Raw genomic sequence first — 14,673 nt, 5'->3', positions numbered from 1 at the left:
TTCATGGTCCCCCAAAATAGTTACAATAGTAACATCAAAGATCACTAATCACATCACCAAAACAGATATAATAATAATGAGAAAGTTCGAGATATTGTGAGAATTACCAGAATGTGGCACAGAGACAGGAAGTGAGCACATGCTGTTGGAAAAATGGCACTGATAGATTTGCTTAATGCAAGGTTGCCACAAAGCTGCAATTGGCAAAAGATGCAATACTTGTGAGTATAATACAATAAAATGAGGTATGTCGGAACCTGATTATGTCTTAGTCATAAAACTTACAAAGAAGTAGGAGGAATATTTTCCATGCTAACAGAATGTATTTAAATGATTTGATATGTATTTGAGGTTTTCTCCAGGAGTAGAACAACCCAACCAGGCAACCTCTCAGGCCCTAGCATATTTTATCTGGAATACATCCATTCAATCAGAAAATGTAAATAACTGGGAACATTTTCTTCCAGTCTCTACAAGGTGATGGAAATTCATAAGAATGACTGAGAGCATTGTATGTAGCAGAGTGCCTTGAAATCATTAAAGATGAAACTATATTCAATATGAGTTAATATATTTATTTCACCACCTCTCACCCACATCCTGTCATGGTTCTGGGTGACGGATGCGCTGACACCCTTCCTCACAGCTCATGACCTGTTCACCTCTACCCTACTTCCACTTGCTTTTGTGGCCACATGACCTTGTCATCTCCTGGAACAGCTTATTCCATGGTGAAAAAACAGCCCTCCCCCTCTGACTACAGCCTTTCACTTTCTCTCCCCTGGAAGTACCAGTATTTGGACTTTTTCAAGGCCTCCAGACTGGGGATAGCTTGGCTTTCTCTTCTTCTGCCACCCCCATCCTGCCTTCCTGTCCATTCTTAACTGCTCAGCCCACAACATCCATGACTTCACCTAAGTGAAGGACACTTGTCAATATCTTCTGCTTCTTCTGTCCCCACTGTTTTTCTGACACACCCACCTGGAAATCCTGCATCCTGCAGCAAGCCAGCTGCCCACCTCTCCATATACGTTTGGGCTGCTGAGGGCTGCAGGAGAAAATCCCACAGCTATTTAGCCCTGAACCACCAAGAATCCATGACCTTCACTCTCAGCTGGACTCTTAACAGTCCTGGAAAGTTCTTTTTTATTTTTCAAGCTATGTTTTCTATTTCTCAATTTTGTAGAAAATTGAGAGCAAATACCTACACAGGCAGATATTTGTTCACAGCGCTCATCTAATCATCACGTACTCATCTGTTTACAGTCTGCCATGGCTCCTCATTGCCCTGAGAATAAAATCAAAATCCTTTTATTTGACCTGTGAGGTGCACCATGGCCTGGGATTTTGCCTAGCTCCCCAGATTCTTCTGTTACTCCTGTCCTTATCACACATCATTTGCCAACTATTTTGAGCTAGATTGAATTGCTGGTAAGCATGGGCTTTCTCATATTTGGGGGTGTGCTGTTCCTTTATCTGAAACACTTTCCTGGCCCCTAGCTCACACCTCCTCTCGCCATGCTTCACCTGATTGTCTCTTTTTGCCCCCCTGTGGGTCTTAGCAGAGATATATTTTATACCAAAGAGCATTTCCAACTCCCTACGTCCCACCCCTTCTCCTCACCAGGGAATAAGCTAAGTGCCCCTTCTTTGCCCTCTCTTTCACCCTGAACTTTCCTTGTGTTAGTTCTCTTCCACTAGTGCCTGGTTATTTGTCTGCTTCTCACAGTAGACTGCTAGCTTTGCGAGGGCAGGGGCAGCATCTGTGTTTAATCATGGTTGTATGCCTGGTACCTGGTTTTGGGTATTGGCACTCTGTAGATCTTTCATAAAAATTTTTTGAGTGAATTAATGAATTCATAAACTATTTATTAAATGATTACTCTGTGATAACTAATGACAGTATCAGTTAACATATATTGACATTTACCATACACCAGGGATTCTTTTTTTTTTTTTTTTGGAGAGTCTTCCTCTGTCACCTAGGCTGGAGTGTAGTGGTGCAATCTAACTGCAGCCTCTACCTCCCATGCTCAAGCAATCCTGCCACCTCAGCCTCCTGAGTGGCTGGGACTACAGGCACATACTACCACACCTGGCTAATTTTTGTATAGATGGTGTTTCGCCACATTGCCCAGGCTGGCCTTGAATTCCTAGGCTCAAGTAATGGCCTGCCTTGGCCTCCCAAAGTGCTGGGATTACAGGTTCAGCCCTGGGGGGGGGGTTATTCTAATAACTTTATGGGTACTATTATCATTTTTTCTCACAATAATCCTATGGGATAGCATCTCAGAAACTGACAAATTCAGAAACGTGTCAGTTCCTGAATAAGGAAACTTTGGGATGGTTGGCTGTACTTGTAACCACTACTCTGTCTTGTCTCTGCATGTGTGGGCAAAAACTTTGTTAGGTTCTGAGGAGGAGGATAGGGGGTTGGGAGGAGCTGCATATGTTCTCTGCCCCAGAAGAATCATGGCCCAGGGGAAGAGATAGCAAAAGGAACAACTATTCCAGTATGACTTGATCAGTTTCTTGATGGACATCTGTGCAAGGCACTATAGCAGGACAGAAGAGATTTTTACTTTAATTAATTGAAAATTAGTAATTTATATTTGGCATACACGTAATCTAATAATTCGTTAAGTGGAACACACTTTTCAAACTATTCTAACAAAATCTAACATTATAAAACTATAACATGGAGACTGCATTGCTAAATACCTTTCATCTACAAAGGAAAGTTATAGGGATTTATTGTTATGTTTTCTAGATTTCTAGCTCTCTAGTGCTCAAAAAAATTGAAAATTGAAAAATTGAAGAAAAACTGAAATTGAAGTGACACTCATCTTTGTTTAAAAAAAAAGGAATGTGACAAAATTTATTTCTATGTGCAGTCAAAAAGTGTGGTTTGTGAAATGTGTTGTTGTCGTTGATCTTACAGGAGAATCATGAAAAAAGTCTCCATGGAGCCATCTGAGCGCCTGGCTAGTCTCCAGGCACTGTGGGACAGCCAGACCGTGGCTGAGCAGGGCCCCTGTGGTGAGCATGCATTTTAAAACTGAAATGTGAATAGCTGGATGGATATCCCCCTGCCAGGAAGTTAAATCTATTCCTAGTGTGCTACTGTAAAGGTGCAATTAGTTTCAAGGTGTAATTAGCAGCGCACAGACTTTAGATTGGTGGACAAAAGTCCTATATTTAAGCTGTGTTGCATCCTGCTATGTACTTACTATAGAACAGGGAGGAGAATCTTTGCTGTTTTCCCCTCTAAAAAGGAAAAGGATAATCAGCATTGTCAACATCGGCCATATTTAAGCTTTAAAATTTTAATTTAAAAATCATTTTGCCAAAGACCTGTCAGTGTTTCTGTTGTATGTTTCAGGTGGATTTTCTCAGATGTATGCCTGTGTTTGTGACTGGCTTGGATTTTCATACAGGGAAGAAGTACAATGGGTAAGAATGTCTGTGTGCACGTGCATGAGCACACACACTCCTGGAGAATATTCTAACATTTGGCTGGCTTATTTTTCTTTTTTTCCCTTCATTTATTTTTCACTTAAAATCTTCATTTCTCAGATTACATAAAAACCTGCCATTGTCTAATTCTCACTGTCTCTCTTGCTTTCCTGGTCATCTGCATGGACTGATTACATGACTGAATTATATTTCAAATAGGATGTGGATACAATTTATCTTACCCAAGACACCAGGGAATTGAATTTACAAGATTTTAGTCATCTTGACCACAGGTAAGCTCCTTCTTTCCTCCTTTCCTCCCTCCCTTCCTCCCTCTCTCCCTCCCTTCCTCCCCTCCTCTTCCTTCCCCTCCCCTCCCCTTCCCTCCCCTTCTCTTTCTCTTTTCTTTTCTTTGCTTTGCTTTTCTTTTTTCTTTTCCTTTCCTTTTCTTTTTTCTTTTCCCTTTCTTTTCTTTTTTCTTTTCCTTTTCTTTCTTCTCTTCTCTCTTTTCTCTCTTCTCCTCTCCTCTCCTCTCCTCTCCTCTCCTCTCCTCTCCTCTCCTCTCCTCTCCTCTCCTCTCCTCTTTTCTTTTCTTTTCTTTCCTGCAGTTCTCTGTTGGCACTTAGGGCTGTACATTATCTCCAAAGAATTGTTTTATAAGAGGAATCAGGACAATCTAAGAATCTCTAGATTTTTGGCTTTCAAGTTATTATTTCAAATATGTTTATCACTGTGGATGACTTGTGGAGGTGCATGTGTGTATCCAAAATCCAGAGTTGGTAGTTAGAAAATCTGCTGAATTTTACCATAAAAACAGTATAATTCTTAGGTTCTTATATCAGCCTACAAAAGTCTGTCTATTCTACCCTATCTATAAAAGGTAGTATTATTTTACCTAATTGCCATTTAGAACATTTTTTCAAGGATGAACTTTAATACTGAAATTCTAAGATATGACTTTTAGTTTAGAGTTTATGAATTGGGCATTGGTAGGGTGTATATGTGTATATTGGTGAAAATCAGTTTGCCAGTATCTGCCATGTGATAGTGATAATAAAGTCATGAAACCTGTTACAAGTTATTTGAGAAACTTTTAGGTTTAAGATCTTGACTTGATTATATTTAGGGCTATGGCTTGTGAGATTCAGGCCTCAGAGAAAAGCTTCATTTGCTCCCCATGTCTCTTAGCACAGCAGACCTGGCAAATGTATTTTGCTCTCTCACAGTTGAGCCCGGCCCTGTTCCAGAATGTCTGGTAATTTATCTTGGCCTATCCCAATCTCTTCAATCCTGGATGTGCTGCTACTTATTATAGGTAGGCAGGGGTCAGCCCTACTTAATAAACTCCAACCCAATAAATCTTTTCTCTCTGATTGGAATTGAGAGAGAAATCTGGATTCCAGCTATATCATTTGTGCCATTTGGACAACTGAAGTGTCAGAGAGAATTGTTGTTGCCCGTATGTCATCTCATCACCAGCATCTTGCCCCCTCCAAAATACCATTTTGAATTATTTTTCCACCTACCTGGCAGGAAATCCAGAATTGCAGTGTGGTCCCTGAAGAGCTCTAGCCAACTGAATCAGTCAGGGAAAAAGTATACTAGCTGGATATACCTCCTCTTTGTGCAGCCTGGGACTATGGAAGATGATGAAGCAGGCTCAGCTGTGTCTGCAGTTGTGGCTGATGGGCCTCAAGCCTCCAGTTCTCAGGCAATTTTTTTTTTTTCCAGCTTAGAGCAGTTCTCCTTCTTCCTATAAGTGAGGCAACTTTATACTTTCAAATTTAGACAAGATGTTTCCTGTGTAGCTCATAAAAAAGTGAACTGAGAAAGAAGAAGGGAAAATATTTTTCTTTGTAAGCATTTTCCAATAAAACAAGAAAATTGCATGTGGAATAAGATGGAAGTTCATAGTCCTCCAGTGTTTGTCTCAGCGTTTTTGGTCCCAGCGTTTTTGGTCCCTTTGCAATCTTAAAAATGATTGATCTTTGGTTTTTGTGGGTCAAAACATTGGTATTTATAATATTATAAATTAAAAGTAAAATTTGAAATATTTATTAATTTAAAAAATGGCACTCATAAACCAAACCATTACGTACTAACATAGGTATCGTTTTTATTAAAAAGTAAATATATTTTCTAAAACAAAAATAAATCAGCAAGAAGAGTGGCATTGGCTTATGTTTTTACAGATCTTTTTAATGTTTGACTTAATAGAAGACAAGTGGATGCTCATATCTACTTCTGCATTCATAAAATTGTGATACGTTGTTTTGACTGAAGTATGAAAAGAAAATCCAGCCTTAAAGATGTGTAGTTAGAAAAGGGAGTATTTTCAATAGCCTTTTCACATAATTGTGGCTATTCTTCCTTCGTACTTCACCAAAACTCAACAAGTGGTGGTTTCTTAAAGATAAGTTGCAATGTAGAATCAGAACCATATCAATGAACTTTTTTGTATTTTGTTACATTAAAGTCTATTTGGTCTATCTTATCCTTTGACTGGGTCTTATCCGTACATAATTTTGTAGCATTGTACATTGGTAACTTAGAAAATATTGGTTCATTGAGTTATACATAGCTTTCAAGTATCTTCCTCTGGTATAATAGCAAAAGAAAAAAAGACATTTCATAACTATCATCACTGATATCATAAAAGTTTTTTTAAGTACTTCAGAGCTGTTGAGCTCATAGTAGCAGACAAAAATTTTCCAAAATTTAAGTTTTTGCTTGAAAGATACAATTTTACTATTGGGGAAAAAAAAAACAAAACCATATTATCAGGTGAAGTGATATCTTGAAATGACCACATTACTTCTTGCATTTTAGAGGGAATGTCTACCAAATCCCAAATCTAAATAACTATACATTGTCATTTTTTTGTGATGGTCCACTGAAAAAAAGGAGCTGGTTCTGCTTAAAAATGCAACTATCACACAAACACTTTACATTGAGACAGTGATCACTTTGATATATAGAGGAAGATACTTCTCATTTTGAACATACTTCTCATTTTGTTACACAGGATATTAAAATGTTTGTACTCAAGAGCTAAAATGTAATAAAATGAGTAATGTTTACTGCTTCACTGAGGACATTCTAAAATGAAATTGACATTTGTTTAAAAAACTAGGAGCTTGTGCCAGTGAAGACTCCCGCCTTGGCTTGTGCTCAGGTGCTAGCAGTTTTCCCCATCATTGCTTTTGCACCTTCCATGCAAAGGTCAACACAGTGAAAGGATAAGTTTGTTTTAGTGTTGTTATGAAAATGATTTTGAACCTGTGAACCTCCTGAATGAATCTCAGGGTCCCCAGGGTCCATCCTTGGAGAACATCTGGCCTATGGGAGTGAAGACACTGTAGGGCAGCTTGAGGCAATTTTTTTGGACTTAATTTATTATGCCATAATGATTTTTATACCACTGATAGGTATGTATAATGTATAGGGTCAGTGCTAAACTTTTCAGCTAATCCACCATGTTTAATTTGGTCTCATCCACCAACTAACCCACCATGTTTAATTAATCTATCGGCAAAGGGAAACTATATTTAAATAAGCCACTAAATACAGTTAACCTGAAATATGTAGCATGAGAAATTTGTCAAACCTTTTAGAAAAATTATTTACTAATTCCTTAGTTGGAGAATTTTCAGTTCGTCAGTAAAGACTGCATTAGAGGTGTAGACCCAAATCATCTACTTTTCTTGCTTAATTAAGGGGCTAGAAGGACATTTGTCATTATTGAGACTCTAGTGGAGGATTTGGAAAACTTTTTTTTTGTCAAGGACCAGATAGTAAATATTTTAGACTTTATGAGCCAGACAGTTGCTGTTGCAATTATACAATTCCACTGTGGTAGCTTGAAAGCAGACCTAGACAATATATGAATGAGTATTGCTATGTTCCAATAAAACTGTATTTACACAAATAGGTGTCATGGGCTGTGGTTTGCTGATACCTGCTCTAGATCAGCCGCCTCTAATGTGGAATGTATGAACCTAGAGAAAAATCCAAGATGGGCTACAAAAAAGTAGTGGAACTTTATTATTGACTTATTTTAATATTTCTCCTTGTTTTATAATATGTGTATAAATATTACTATGGTGGTCTTTGGAATGCAATAACTAAATATTAAAAAATAGATGGTACTCAAAAAATTGTTCACCGTTTTTTACTAGTCTTACTATTAAAATTAGAGCCAGGTTATAAAGAGACTGTTCTCAGTCCTTTTAGATGGGCTTTGATAGTATTTTGCTAATTAAATTACAACAAATTTTATTGGCTGAATATTTCGATGTAGTAGAAGCTTCAACATGCTAATTCATGAAGGTATCAGTCTGCACTTAAATGGTACACTTGTAGGTTTCATTGTGGCATAAGTTGATGTGATGTGTGTGGGTTATTCTCTTACCTCTAGTGGTATTTTTCTCATTGAGGTGTGAGTTATGGAGAGGAGGAATTAGAAAATTTGGAGGTGTCAGAAAATACATCAACATCTATGTGTTGAGCTAGAGTTTGTTAGCAAATATGGGGAGTCATTCTCATGTATACATGAATTTTCCCACTATGACAGTTGGTTCCTATGTTCCCTGTTTGAACATATTTGAACATATGTCCCCTATTTGAACATAATTCAGATACAAGCAAGCAACCTTGTTTGCCATTTGTATTTATTAAAATTAGATTCCGCATGCATTTGTATGTCGAGATCTGTGAACTTCATATTACAGCTAGACTTCCTTCTAGAAAGCTGTACTTGTTTCAGAGTCAATAAGAAAGCTCTCCTGACTGGCCATCATCCAAAGCTTTATTTTTTCATTCCACTTTTTTTCACCATTATATTTGGTCTTCATACTTAGAAACATCCATTTGTAACAGTCCTTAAAACTATCAGCGCTTCTGGAATGGAAATTCAGTGGGGGCTAGGCTGTGTCTATCTTGCTCTTGCTCTTGCTCTGTGATGTGATACTCTACAGTCAAACCATTGTCCCAGAGTAAAGGATTTTTAAGGGATAGTGAGTGATCTGCTCTAGTGGAGCAAATCAGAATCCTGTGAGGTAGGATTATTTCTAGAAAGCCTGTCAGATTACTCAAATAATGTCTACCACCCTGCTGCAGCTGGCAGTTACAGCTTTGACGACATTCTTAACCATTTTGCTTGAAGCCATGGCTAAATTCTATCTGGATTCTTATACAGTTCCATTTGTTTCTTTTAGTTTACTTATCCAGGTCATTATTTTTTTCTGCCTAGAAGTTTGTAACTACCATTTTCCCAGGAACAGTTCAGATTCAAAGCCGGGATTTTAGTCATGGGAGAGGCACTGATGTTAATGTCACAGGTCTGAGAGGATGAAACATGGCTTTGGCAGCTTGCTCATCTGAAGCACAGAGATGGAGGAAGCAACATTCTGTCTGTGTGGGACCCCATCACCACACGTGAGACATGGTTTTAGAAGGTCCAGGTGTGGTGACAGGGCAGTGTCTTGGTCATTGTTCTGTCACCAAGAGCCTCTACTACTGTCCTCACCCTTCTGATTTGCCTAGGATCTGCTCTTCTTCAGACATAGGCCCAGTGTTAGGACACTGTGCCCCTTATCTCATGTGATCTATAGCCACAGGAACCGAAGGATGGAGAGGCATGTGCATCGTCCTGTCCTGGGGCTGCTTTATCAGTCATCCAGCCTGCTGTTCTCTTTTCATTGTGGACTTGGCTTCCTATTTCTATATATCTTGCTGCTTCACTAAAACCTGTAAGATCTATCTAAGTGCTTCATGGTAATTTGTAAGCAATTTGAATGTTGTGATAATATTTTCTTATTTATTTGCTATGGTTCTATCGGAACTGAATCTAGGACCAGTCCCTCTGTTGTTGCTGAATAAGCATTCAGGAGTAAGGATAACAGCGGTCATGCTAGATCTAGCCAGTTAGTCTCTGGAGAACAGTAATTAGGAAGTACTTGGAAAAATGCCCACTCCAGTTGTTAGTTATAAAATGTCCAGTTGACATTTTATTTAAGTATATTCTTTCAATTTGTTCTGTTTTAGGTTATCAGTAGGCCAAAAAAAAGCATAGATTGAAAATTTGTTGTAAATTTCTCATGGGATTTCTCGAAGGTCTGTGAGCTGACATGTTAAAAATTTAATTGCACTGTAATTTGGAGTGGTAGGGAATTATGAAGGTAGAGGTACTGGTGCCAAGAGGAAGAAAATATATAACTTTAACTACATCGATTTCTCTTGTTCCTGAAAGATTTTTAAGAGGAGCTAATCTCATCAGTTCTTTGAAGACTCAATGACATGCATCATTGAGCTTCAACTTGACTCACAAGAGTCCAGGCAGCAGATTCATGCTTTTTTGTGTTGTCATATTTCTTACTGATCAAGGTGACATTCTTGAGTGTGATACTATCAGGAAAGAGTTCTGAGTGTGGATTATGTTTGGCAAGGTTGTCCTAAGGACACTGCTGTCATTTTTTCCTAATCAAAGCTCCATTTTTTTTTTTTTTTTAAATTCCTGGTCTCATTTATAAAAGCATTGCTGTTTGGAGAGTGGAATCAGTTGTGAACAGCATTGGCTTCTGTTTCCATTCCTGAATTTCTCGAAATAGTTCTGTAGAACTATGGTCGTCAACCTGGGTGACATGAACACTGTGGGGTGAACAAGATGATGATATGTTGGGGATGTGACGTTAATAGTAGAACTTGATTTTTGTCTATTTTTTCTCATTCATTTTATTTATGCATGTGTGTATGTTTTATTCTGAGCTTAATATATTAGTGCTGCAGTACATGTATATGATTTATAGATTAACACATTTTTTTAGAGGGGAGAATATGCAAAATTCTTTGCTGTTGGGGATGAATGATCAAAAAATATAGAGACCACTCATTTAGACCTCTAGGAATGTCCTCATCTGGGAACTGTTTTAGGTATTTACATCCTTCCCAGAGTTGGTGAGTGGTTCCGCTAATAATTTAATAATATACCAGACATGTCTCTATATAAGTTAGGATAGCAGGAAGGAATAGCTAATTTGTGACATTCTTAACTTTTTAAAGCTCTCCAACTCCCATATTCAAAATAGATGGAATGGAGAAAAGTCTAAATTATTCCCAGAAAGGCTATTAAATGAATATGTCAGGAAATGACAGTGCTAGGCTCTGAGTTTTACCAGCCTTTCCACGAGAGTGCATAATCCATTGTGTGCATGCATGGAGCATGAAGAGTGGCAAGGCTGTGCATTCTTGCATTAAAACACCTCCTTTGAGCCTTTAAATGTTTATAAGATTTGTGAGAGGGAAATCTTCACTCCTGTGGTAGGTGGATATACTAAGAATAATCATGATGTTGTTCATTGAATGACTGCTGTCTCTATTTGTGCTTTTCTCACATTGCAGGTTGTGGGGCTTGCTAGATGTCCTACACATCCATCAGTTATTTTTGTTCTTTAACACTTTCCTGGTGTATTTAACACTGTCTATTTAAAAGTCACAGTGTTTTTAAAATTTCAGAGAGATGGCAGGCAGGGAAAGGGAGTCAGGAGGGAAATTTGTACTGATAATAATAACTAGGAAAATTAAATTCTTATAAAGCCATACAGATCAGAAAGATGGGATCAGAACTAGGTAATCTAGGTTTAATAGGTTATCTAGAATGTAGAGTAGCAAAGAATTTGGCAAGAGATCTAGACTCTCAATCGCTTGCCAACTTCTTTGTTTCTGCATTTTAACTTTTTATTATAAAACAGCCGCCACATATTAGCAGTTTATTTTTCATGTTCAGAGAAAAAGAGGACTGTACAATTGTCACTTCAGAATACATCTTAATACTCCACTAAAAATACAAAAAATTAGCTGGGTGTGGTGGCACATGCCTGTAGTCCCAGCTACTCAGGAGGCTGAGGCAGGAGAATTGCTTGAATTGGGAGGCGGAGGTTGCAGTGAGCCAAGATCCACCACTGCACTCCAGCCTGGGTGATAGAGCGAGACTCCGTCTCAAAACCAAAAAAAAAACTTTAAAATCAGAAACCAAATGATTGGTTACGATGGAAGGGGTTTTCGATCCTTTGATCTGAAAACCTGTGGATATACCATCCTGTGTTCCTCTGTAGAGTATGAAGACTCTTTTGATGGTAGGGAAGGCAAGTGAGTCATTAGTGAGATGACAGCACAGTGGTTAAGACACGGGATCATGAGTCACACTGGCTGGGTTTGAATCCTGGCTCTGCCTCAACTAGCTTTTTAACCGTGCATATATCAAACTTCCCCATGCCTTTGGAGTGTTCATCTGAAAATGGGGTTAATAATTATACCTCTCTTCTGGGGTAATTATGAAGACTGTATGGATAAGTATATTTAAAGTACTTTGTGTTAGTACATAAAAATGTTCAAATAAATGCTTGCTATTTTCATATGCTTAAAGGTCTTCCTTTTTTTTAAATGAACAATTATCTAACTTGACAAGTTTTCTTAATTGAAAAGAAAAAGTTAGAAAATCCTTATGTTACAGAAAATTTTGGATTTCCTGAGACTAGTTCATGCATTTTTTCTGTGATGCTCTTATTTTATCAGTTTTATGATGGCTTTTTCTTCTGGAAAGATATAAGAGAAAAACTTGATTCTTTTGAGTTTTAAGGGAAGGTTTCGATTATTCTGAAGTGTCAACTGACATAGAAATAAGGATCCCAACTTTCTCTTTCTTTTCTTTTCTTTTCCTTTCCCTCCCTTCCTTCCTTCCTCCCTTCCTTCCTTCCTTCCTCCCTTCCTCCCTTCCTTCCTTCCTCCCTTCCTTCCTCCCTTCCTTCCTTCCTTCCTCCCTTCCTCCCTTCCTTCCTTCTTTTTTGACAAGGTCTTGCTGTATCACCCAGCCTTGACCTCCTGGGCTTAGTTGATCTTCTCACGTCATTCTCAGTAGCTGGGACTACAAGCATGCACCACCATGCCTGGTTAATTTTTATATTTTTAATGTTTTACATTTTATTTATGATTTATTTGTAAAGACGGGATTTCACCATGTTGCCCAGCTGGTCATGAACTCTTGGGCAAAAGCTATCCACCTGCCTCAGCTTCCCAAGGTGCTGGGATTACAGGTGTGAGTCACCATACCTGGCCTGGATCCCAACATTTTTTATACTCCCCAACCAGTGATTAGACTAACAACAAAACCAAAAAAACTCTATGTATAGTAAATTTACATCAGGAAAAAGGTTAGTGAATATTAATTGTCTCATCTCTCTTCAGTGTCATGTAAGAAATGATTGTGCCACGTGGCTCTAAAAGATGTTAATACTGGATCCTTCTCCTCAGGATTTGTAGTCTTAAGATGTTTTTCTACCATTTTAAGGAAACGGTAGAAATAATGTTTGGAAATGTACAGGAGAATGCTATGTTGCCATGTTCCCAGGACTCATGAGAGGGTTCCCTCAACTGTTATAATTCCTTTTAAGGCTGACTTTACTTTTCAGATCAAAGGTTACATCATAATTAGGAGTTTCTTAGGATGTCGAAGCAAAACACAGTGGGGGATGAACAATGAATGTCATGGACTGGTGATGGTAAAAAGCTGTTACCACTTCCAACTAAGAGAAATCAGTTAATATGGCAATGGCTGATGTTTGGAAACCTTTCCTCTTATATCAATTAATTGCATCAGCACTTAGTGAAAACACGAGAAAGGATCTGTTCTGCCGTAAACTCCACCAGGGAAAATCAGGTAGTCCTTTGCAATGACTTGGTATCAGCACAGCAGTAGGGAGGCCCATGCAGATGTCAAATTAAATATTTATTCATGATCTGTTTATGTGCTCACTTATTACTGTGTCCTAAGAAAGCTATCCAGGAAAATGAACTCTCAGAAATGAGATTCGTTACATACTGTCTTGTGTATTTTGTATTTTCTATTAAAATGAGACCTCATCAGAGTCTTGATTATTACTGATTCCATAATTTTTTTATTATATGCAAACTTGTTTGTCCCATGCAGGCCTGAGTCTCCCTGATCCTTGGTCTTCATGTTTGTTCTGGCTGTCATGGTGGCTTGGTGCCCAGAAAGTAATGAATTCTAGGGGTCCTGAATGTCACTCTACACTAGACTTTGCCTCTTACATAAAGCGTTTGCTGAAGTACTTCCTAGGCACTTGGTCTTGCACTGTAAGCTCCTCATTCTCAGCATATTGCGGCCAGGCTGAGCGGTATTAAGGATCTGAGAAATTGAGGTTTTACATGTTGGTATGTGTAGCTATGATTTATTAACTTCTGTTTCGATTTCATATTCTAATATATGAACATTCCATAATTTATCCATTCTACTGAATGTTGGTCAGACATTTTGGTTAGTGTATTGTCTGTTATCTGTAATGCTGCTAAGGCCATCCTTTTACTTGTCTCCTTAGAGAAAAGTATGCAGATATGTACCAGGATGGAAATCATTGTAAATTTAACCACTATGTCCACCATTTAACGCAAGAAATAGGCTACTGCCTCTCCTTAAAAGACTTATATATATCAATTTTCAATCACCATTCCCTCCTTCTCCGCCTGCCCCACCTGGTTATAATAATGATCCCAGTAATCTTTGTGTTCCTTTATAGTTTTATCACAAAAGTATGCCTATTTTGATTGGCATTGTATTACATCTATAAATCAATTTGGAAAAAATTTCTGTTCTGCATTGGCCCTTGTTCTAGCCTCTGAACCCACCTTCTGCCTTAGACTCCTCCCGTATCTCTGATACATCATGTCTACATTGTAGAGACTGTTACCTTGCCTCTGATACCTCCCACTGATATTGCAGAAATTAACTTTCTGAAACATTTCTGTTCAAAAGTTTTCTATGACTACCTTGCATGCATGAAGTCATGCCTCTTAAGTGTAGCTTTCAAGCCTCCTTTCTAGGTGCTAAGTGTTCTGGTTATCTATTGCTATGTAACAAAGCCCCTCAAACTTAATGGCCACAGCAAGAACAGTCAGGAGTCACAATGAGGAGTTCCTCATTCACGTGTTTGGTGCTTGATGCTGGCTGTCTGCTGCAAGGCAGCGCTGGGTTCCATGGGTGAGCTTGCCATGAGAGAGAGAGCTGGGTAGAAACTGTATTATTACCTCTTCTAATCTAGCCTTGACAGTCCTGTAGTTTGAAGGACATCTGTGTTGTTTTTAGTTTCTGGTAATTATGAACATAGCTCTTAAAAATAAATAATTATGTGAACATAAATTTTGATT

General features: G+C 38.3%; 1 protein-coding gene across 5 annotated transcripts in view; it reads left to right on the top strand.

The window, feature by feature from the left end:
* Positions 1–14,673, top strand: part of CARMIL1 (capping protein regulator and myosin 1 linker 1) — a 347,708-nt gene that overhangs the window by 169,617 nt on the left and 163,418 nt on the right. For all 5 annotated transcript variants that reach the window (XM_055264247.2, XM_055264246.2, XM_055264241.2 and 2 more), the window contains exons 6-8: positions 2,942–3,039; positions 3,383–3,453; positions 3,676–3,749. In XM_055264247.2, the coding sequence (XP_055120222.2) occupies positions 2,942–3,039; positions 3,383–3,453; positions 3,676–3,749 (243 nt within the window). The remainder of the gene's footprint in view (positions 1–2,941; positions 3,040–3,382; positions 3,454–3,675; positions 3,750–14,673) is intronic.

Source organism: Symphalangus syndactylus, chromosome 23 (assembly GCF_028878055.3).
Source record: "Symphalangus syndactylus isolate Jambi chromosome 23, NHGRI_mSymSyn1-v2.1_pri, whole genome shotgun sequence".
Taxonomy (NCBI): domain Eukaryota; kingdom Metazoa; phylum Chordata; class Mammalia; order Primates; family Hylobatidae; genus Symphalangus; species Symphalangus syndactylus.
Note: the sequence above shows the minus strand (reverse complement) of the source record. Positions and strands in the feature narration are given on the sequence as shown.